At 45.0% G+C, this 8,829-nt stretch overlaps 1 protein-coding gene across 1 annotated transcript in view; it reads left to right on the top strand.

Annotated features, from left to right (window-relative positions):
• Positions 1 to 8,829, top strand: part of MRPS21 (mitochondrial ribosomal protein S21) — a 13,165-nt gene extending 4,336 nt beyond the window's left edge. The window contains exon 2 of the mRNA XM_011973663.1: positions 8,505 to 8,829. Within this exon, the coding sequence (XP_011829053.1) occupies positions 8,505 to 8,694 (190 nt within the window). The 3' untranslated portion in view covers positions 8,695 to 8,829. The remainder of the gene's footprint in view (positions 1 to 8,504) is intronic.

Here is an 8,829-nt window from a genome sequence, read left to right as displayed (position 1 = left end):
GGATTACAGGCATGCGCCACCACACCTGGCTAATTTTCTATTTTCACTAGAGATGGGGTTTCTCCGTGTTGGTCAGGCTGGTCTCAAACTCCTGATCTCATGTGATCCACCCACCTTGGCCTCCCAAAGTGCTGGGATTACAGGCTTGAGCCACTGCACCCAGCCTAAAATGAACGTCTTTATAGGTAACATCCAGACCCTGTAGTGAGTTATCTAGTGAGATGAATGTTGAATTTAGGAAAAGGCATGTGTTATGTATAACTTCACTCTTTTTTTCTGACTTCTCCCTGTAAATCTTTTTCTGTATGATTTATTTTGGTAGATTTAGATGGGTCTTCTGGCCATGGTTGTTGAGATGTTTATATTATTGAAAGATCAAAGGATAGCTGTTACTTAATGGTAAACAAATTTCCAAAAGGCTCTGTTTTAGTTCCCTTATTCCTAAAGTGTAGCTAACACAAAAACAAGAATTTTGTTTTTAGAAAATTAGCTACTTTGACAAAGAACAACAAAATTTGTGGTATAGTATTATTTACTGAACCACTTCTTTTATTTATTTATTTATTTATTTGAGATGAAGTCTCCCTCTGTCGCCCAGGCTGGAGTGCAGTGGTGTAGTCTCAGCTCACTGTGACCTCCGCCTCCCAGGTTCAAGCGATTCTCCTGCCTCAGCCTTCCGACTAGCTGGGACTACAGGCGCATGCCACCACCCCAGCTAATTTTTTGTATTTTTAGTAGAGACGGGGTTTCACCGTGTTAGCCAGAATGGTCTCGATCTCCTGACCTCGTGATCTGCCCGCCTCGGCCTCCCAAAGTGCTGGGATTACAGGCATGAGCCACCATGTCCAGCTGAACCACTTCTTACAGTTGTATCAGGAGAGTAGTGGCTGGGTGCAGTGCCTCACTCAAGTATTCTCAGCACTTTGGGAGGCAGAGGAAGCTGGATCTCTTGAGGCCAGGAGTTCAAGACTAGCCTGGCCAACATGGCAAAACCCGGTCTTTACTAAAAATACAAAAATTAGCTGTGCATGGTGGCACAGGTCTGTAATCCCAGCCACTCGGGAGGCTGAGGCAGAAGAACTGCTTGAACCTGGGAGACAGAGACTGCAGTGATGCCCCATATCATATATGGAATGCATCCCCATTTACACTTACAATTTGAAACAAAGAATCTGAGAAACAAAATATTTCTCATCTCCTTCCTGATTATCTCTTCATTGATACCAGGTTTGCAGAAAACATAAGGCCAGCTCTTATCTTTTGAGAGAAGACTCTCTTCTTACTTCTTTGTCTAAGGTTGTCTATACGCCTTTATATATGCCTCTTTTAAAAATCCTTTCAGCCACTATATTTTTAATTTAATCAACACTTAGTTTTTGCTTTTCCTGGTTTTTTTTCTGTTTTTTGTTTGTTTGAGACGAAGTCTCGCTCTTGTCCCCCAGGCTGGAGTGCAATAGCGTGATCTAAGCTCACTGCAACCTCCGCCTCCTGGGTTCAAGTGATTCTCCTGCCTCAGCCCCTCAAGTAGCTGGGATTACAGGCGCCTGCCACCATGCCTGGCTAGTTTTGGTATTTTTAGTAGAGACAGGGTTTCACCATGTTGGCCAGGCTGGTCTCGAACTCCTGACGACCACAGGTGATCCACCCATCTCGGCCTCCCAAAATGCTGGAATTACAGGCGCACATACTACTTTTATGGAATTACAGCACCCAGCGCACATACTACTTTTATGGTTCTCTTGTTATTGATGACTGGCATTTTGCACATACCTATTTCCTGGGTGGAAGTGTTAATATTAGACAGCAGGAGAGTGGTCAGTGTGACACCCTGTGGTTTCAACCCTGGCTGCCTATTAGGATCACCTGGGGAACTGTCAGGAAAACAAAACTAATGTCAGGGCCCAATCTGAGATGAATTAGAATCTCCAGGGGTTGGCACCTGGCTGGCAGCATTTTAAAAAACATACCATGAGATTTCACCAGGATTGAAAATTATTATAATAGACTTGTAGCCTCCTGGCCGGGCACCGTGACTCATGTCTGTAATCCCAGCACTTTGGGAGGCTGAGACAAGTGGATCATTTGAGGTTAGGAGTTCGAGACCAGCCTGGCCAACATAGTGAAACCCCGTCTCTACTAAAAACATAAAAATTAGCCGGGTATGGTGGTGCATGCCTGTAATCCCAGCTATTCAGGAGGCTGAGGCAGGAGAATTGCTTAAACCCAGGAGGGGAGGTTGCAGTGAGCCGAGATCGCACCATTGCACTCCAGCCTGGGTGACAGAGTGAAACCCTGTCTCAAAAAAACAAAAGACTTGTAGCCGCCTTAAGGACAGAAACTTATGCTTTTTCATTTGTATATCTCTTGGATTTACCAAAGTGTCTGGCACATCCAAAGCTCTCATTAAATGTCTTCTTAATGAACACAAATATTCCTTTATCTTTTTTGTCACTTCCTTATTTAATGTTTGTCAAACTTTTCCACTGAAGTGTCGTTAACAGCACAGGAGTGTGAATGAACTATAGGGGTTCTGCTACTATAAGCAAACATGGAATTTCTTTGAAGTTTCCCTAAATTAAAATTTAAGGTGAACTTCGTATTCGCTGCCATTGCATCTGTTTTACGGGTAACACCCCCGCTCCCTTGAGTTAAAATTGGTGCTCCAGGCAGATGCATCAAATTTGTCCAGAAACTCTTGTATCCCTTGGCATTCTGTTAAGTACCCTAGTTAAGAAGCACAGTATTACCTTTTCTTCAGGGATTAAAACACCAAAGTAGGAGTAGAATTTGAAATAAAGCAATTTACATTGCTTAAAAAGAAAAGGGGTTGGCACCTGGCTGGCAGCATTTTAAAAACCATACCAGTCTTAGAATAATTTCCTTTTTTCTGTTTTCTTTTTTTTTTTTTTTTGAGACAGAGTCTCGCTCTGTTGCCCAGACTGCATGGTCTTTGCTCACGGCAACCTCTGTCTCCCAGGTTCAAGTGATTCTCCTGCCTCAGCTTCCCGAGTAGCTGGGATTACAGGCATCTACCACTATGTCTGGCTAATTTTTTGTAGTAGAGATGGGGTTTTACCATGTTGGCCAGGCTGGTCTTGAACTCCTGACCTCGTGATTGGCCCGCCTGGCCTCCCAAAGTGCTGGGATTACAGGCGTGAGCCACCGCGCCCGGCCTCTTAGAATAATTTTCTAGGTAAAGACTTTTAAACTTGTGTATGTGAGCAGACTGATTTTGGAGTGATGCAATCTTCTGTTTTCCTGCTGCCTGTTAATCACATTTGCTGACTGATGCACTTTTCTGTTTCTTCCTTTTCTCTGCTTTTCCCAAATGTCCTGTCTCTAGCCACTTTTTCTGTATTATCTCTCTCACACTCCAACTGTCTTCTGATCTCTTTCAGCTCTCATAGCTGGTAGTTTAAAAATAATTTGCTCGTTCTGTAATTGCTCTCCTAATTACAATAGGTAGGAGAGCAAATGAGTCTAGAGGAAGGTGATTAAAGCTTTACCATGTTTGAAGTACAGAGAGAGTCTTACAAAGAAAACAGCCTATGTGTCTGCCCAGTGAGGCCACCACAAAATGCCTGTTATATAACTGGGGGCCCTCATTGGTGCCCAGGGATGAGGAGGTGGAAAGTGGGGGTTGCTAGGAAGCCCTGCATGATTGACTGGGCCCCAAGCAAAGAAAGGCGAGTACACTGGAAGCATGCCCTGTTGACTCCTTTTACGCCTAGTGGGCTACCTTGTAGGTCCATTGAGTCCTTCTGCATACACGCCTGTCCTGACGTAGACTGGCTACACTGACATGTGAGTCTGCCACCCGCAACTCCCCCCGACTCCAGGCAGCTTGGCTCCTTTTACATAATCATTTGAATTTCACTAAAGCTGGCAGCTGGTTTCTCCTTCAGTATTAGGTTGCCAGGCGCCCAAACTCCAGGCTGATCTGTTTACTCTAAAGCTCTTGATATGCTAGTCCTTGAACTACTTTTGGAAGCAGAAGCATCATTAGTAACACCCTCTCTATTCTTGTGTTTTACAAAGCTCTTCTTACATCCTTTTCTATTAGAGGTAAACTTGAGTAGATACCTCTACTGTAGGAACTCTGGATCATTTGAAGATAATCTGTGCCTTTTTTAGGATGACTAGAACGTGCCAGGTAAGGGAGGGAATCCTCACCTGGCATCTTGGAATTTATTTGGTCTGTGTTTTGGAAGTAAGTAGTACATCCAGGGAATGCCATTTACCAACCCCCATCATTATATTCTTTCTTTTCCCTTCACCATTCTTATGTTCTTTTAGTATTCTTTTTCCTTGTCTTGCCCTTTTGCCTGACAGTACAGGCATTTCCTTGGTAAGATGATCACCTCTGTTTTAGAAGCCTTTTGGAACTCCAGTAGGGTTCCTGAGTCATACTCAACCCCTTCCTCCTCTTGCAGTGTTGTTGCATCCTACTTTTAAACTGTCTGTCATTCTAATAGATTCCTCTTCCTAGGTCATATTTATTCAGGGTCTCTGTCCTTTTTATATTCTCTCAAATCCAGTCTCCTTGTACTTTTTATATTATATATCCAATCTTTTTCTTTCAGGGGCTTTTTTCTATATTTTCTCCAGTATACTACTCTCTAGTCCAAAAAGCAACCTTCATTAGACAGTATTAAACACAAGTCTCAGCAGAAATAAATGTTTACATGCTTAGATCATTTTTTTCTTCCAGTGTCCTGTATCGGCTTCCATTTCTTCTTTATTCTGATTGAAGAGTCTAGCCCAGCTCTTCACTCCCTCTTTTACCCATGGATACTGCAACAATTTGTCTTCTGAAATTGGTGGTTTTTGTTTGAGAAGCAGAATACTGTTGTAGAGCACTTTACTACTGAATTCTGCTTATAGTTCCATTTTGTGATCTTGGGCAGGTCAGCCTCTCTGAACTTCAGTTTCCTAATCTATAAAAAGAGGACATTATTTGCCTAAACACTTTCATAGGAGTGTAGTTACAGATTTGATCTCTAACCTTAGAAAGGACACAACCCAATGAGGGGTTCAATATAATACTGTTTGACCAGTGCTATAAAAGAGACATTAGCCGAGCGTGGTGGTTCACACCTGTAATCCCAGCACTTTGGAAGGCCGAGGTGGGTGGATCACCCGAGGTCAGGAGTTCGAGACCAGCCTGGCCAACATGGTGAAACCCTGTCTCTACTAAAAATACAAAAATTATCCAGGTGTGGTGGTACGCCCCTGTAATCCCAGCTACTTAGGAGGCTGAGGCAGGAGAATTGCTCGAACCTGAGAGGCGGAGGCTGCAGGGAGCCAAGATGGTGACACTGCACTCCAGCCTGGGCAACAGAGCGAGGCCCTGCCTAAAAAAAAAAAGAGAGAGACATTAACAGTGTGCCATGGTGTGGGTTGTCCCTGGACCATCAGCAGCAATATCAGGTGGGAATTGTTAGAAATGCAAATTCTTGGCCCCCTACTCTAGGCATACAGAATCAGAAACTGGCACAGCAGTCTGTGGTGGTCTTTGAAATAGGGTTTCACAGCCGAGCACGGTGGCTCATGCCTGTAATCCCGGCACTTTGGGAGGCCCAGGCAGGCAGATCATGAGGTCAGAAGTTCAAGACCAGCCTGACCAATATGATGAAACTCCGTCTCTACTAAAAATACAAAAATTAGCTGGGCATTATGGTACGTGGCTGTAGTCCCAGCTACTCGGGAGCCTGAGGCAAGAGAATCACTTGAACCCGGGAGGCAGAGGTTGCAGTGAGCCGAGATTGTGCCACTGCACTCCAGCCTGGGCAACAGAGCGAGAGTCTGTCTCAAAAAAAAAAAACAAAAAGCCAGTTGCAGTAGCTCACGCCTGTAATCCCAGCACTTTGGGAGGCTGAGGCAGGTGGATCACCTGAGGTCAGGAGTTCGAGACCAGCCTGGCCAACATGGCGAAACCTTGTGTCTACTAAAAATAACAAAAATTAGCTGGGCCTGATGGCGGGTGCCTGTAATTCCTACTTGGGAGGCTGAGACAGGAGAATTGCTTGAACCCAGGAGGCAGAGGTTGCACTGAGCCGAGATTGCACCATTGCACTCCCGCCTGGGCAACGAGAGCGAAACTCCGTCTCAAAAGAAAGAAATAGGGTCTTGCTTGCCCAGGCTGGAGTGCAGTACCACGATCATGACTCACTGCAGTCTCAATCTCCCAGGTTAAAGCAATTCTCCCATTCTCCCACCTCAGCCTCTCAAGTAGCTGGGAGTGCAGGTGTGTGTGCCACCATGTCTGGCTAATTTTTTATTTTTTGTAGAGATGGGGGTCTCACTATGTTGCTCAGGCTAGTGTCAAACTCCTGGGCTCAAGCGATCCTGCCAGCTTGGCCTCCCAAAGTCCTGGGATACAGGTGTGAGCCACCATGGCCAGCCAGCAATCCCTGTTTTAACAAGCTTTCCAGATGACTACTGCATGCTAAAGTTTGATTTCACCTGAACTAGTTTACAGCTGTGATAACAATTGATTTGGGCCTTTGAGGAACAAGTAGGATTTCATCAGGAAGAAAAAGAAAAGAATGATATTTCAAGTAGAGGGAATATCATGAGCAAAGAAAAAACAAGTATGTAGGATGCCTGTAGAACTGCATATACTTAAGTGTGACTAGAGCATTGGCATTATAGGGCAGGTGTTTTGTTTTTGCTTTTTGACACGGAGTCTCCATCTTTTGCCCAGTCTGGAGTGCAGTGCCTTGATCTCGACTCACTGCAACCTCCACCTCCCAGGTTCAAGCTATTTTCCTGCCTCTGCCTCCCAAGTAGCTGGGATTACAGATGGGCACCACCATGCCCAGCTAATTTTTGTATTTTTAGTAGAGACGGGGTTTCACCACGTTGGCCGGGCTTGTCTCGAACTCTTGACCTCGAGTGATCAGTAGGGCAGGTTATTAAAGATAAAGATATATATATAGGGTGCAGTTGTTCAGGCTTTGAGCTTAGACTAGTAGTTCCAAAATCTGTCTGTACATTGGAATCACCTGGGAAACTTAAAAACCTGCTCATGTCCCTTTCCCTCTCCTTTGTGATTTAATTAGACTGGGGTGTGGCCCAGGGTTTGGAATGTTTAAAAGATCCCTGGGCAGTTCTAATGTGCAGATGATTCTGGGAACTTTAGTGGCTTAGGTCATTCTGTACATTAGGAAAGATTTTTTAGCACCAGAGTAACATGATCTGATTTGTTTTAGGACAATAATTGGTATAGGAAAAGAGTGGAAATAGGGCAACCTACGTATTCACACTTCAGATAAGTTGTTCTTTAGGATTCCTTCATAACCACTTTCTTGTTCTCATGTTCAGGTTTAATGCCTCTTGTGAGTTTTTGTTTTGTTTTTCCTTGAGACAGAGTCTCTGTTGCCTCGGCTGGAGTGCAGTGGCACCATCTCTGCTCACTACAGCTTCCACCCCGAGTTCAAGGGATTCTCCTGCCTCAGCCTCCTGAGTACAAGCGCCCACCACTATGTCCAGCTAATTTTTGTATTTTTAGTAGAGGCGGGGTTTCACCATGTTGGACAGGCTGGTCTTGAACTCCTGACCTCAAGTGATCTTTTTGAGATGGAATTTCGCTCTTGTTGCCCAGGCTGGAGTGCAATGGCGCAACCTTGGCTCATTGCAACTTCTGCCTCCTGGGTTCAAGCATTTCTCCTGCCTCAGCCTCCTGAGTAGCTGAGAGGGACTACAGGTGCACGCCATCATGTACAGCTAATTTTTGTATTTTTAGTAGAGACAGGGTTTCACCATATTGGTCAGGCTGGTTTCGAACTCCTGACCTCAAGTGATCGACCCGCCTTGGCCTCCCAAAGTGCTAGGATTACAGGCATGAGCCACTGTGTCCAGCTTTTTTTTTTTTTTTTTTTGAGTCAAGGTCTCACTCTGTTGCCCAGGCTAGAATGCAGTGGTAGGATCTCAGCTCACTGCAGCCTCGAACTCCCAGGTTCAATTGATCCTCTCACCTTAACCTCCTGAGTAGAGGGGACTACAGGCGTCTACCACCATGCCTGGCTAATGTTTGTATTATTTGCAGAGACGGGGTTTTGCCTTGTTGCCCATGCTGAAATTTTTTTTTTTCTTTTTTGAGACAGGGTCTTACTCTGTCACCCAGGCTGGAGTACAGTGGTGCAAACATGGCACACTGCAGCTTCCGTCTCCCCTGGGCTCAAGTGATGCTCCCACCTCAGCCTCCTAAGTTGCTAGCACTACAGACACATGCCATGTTGCCTAGGCTGGTCTCAAACTCCTGGGCTCAAACAATCTGCTCACCTTGACCTCCCAAAGTGGTGGGATTACAGGCATGAGCCACTGTACCTGGCCCACAGATTCTTATTGAGGCTTCTGTAAGTAGGCAGTTAATGCTCTATTGTCACCATTTCCCACTGTAATTTTTATAAATACCAGTTGTTTGGCCAATCGACTTCTGACTATTTGCTAAACTGGGAAAGAGTAATGATGATCCCAAATGTCTAACCTCATTGCTTGCCTTTATACAGAATCCTCACTATGGATGGGCTCATTGAGGACATTAAACGTCGGCGGTATTATGAGAAGCCATGCCGCCGGCGACAGAGGGAAAGCTATGAAAGGTGCCGGCGGATCTACAACATGGAAATGGCTCGCAAGATCAACTTCTTGATGCGAAAGAATCGGGCAGATCCGTGGCAGGGCTGCTGAGGCCTGTGGATGGGACACCCAGTGTGAAACCCTCATCCAGTTTTGTCTCCATCTCTTTTCTTTGTACAATCCCATTTCCTAAACTCAAATCACATGTCTGCAAAAAGGCCTCCAAATATAGAAACAATTCAATTA

The sequence above is a fragment of the Mandrillus leucophaeus genome, unplaced genomic scaffold, assembly GCF_000951045.1.
Source record: "Mandrillus leucophaeus isolate KB7577 unplaced genomic scaffold, Mleu.le_1.0 Scaffold139, whole genome shotgun sequence".
Lineage (NCBI taxonomy): Eukaryota > Metazoa > Chordata > Mammalia > Primates > Cercopithecidae > Mandrillus > Mandrillus leucophaeus.
This window is presented reverse-complemented; position numbering and strand designations above follow the sequence as displayed.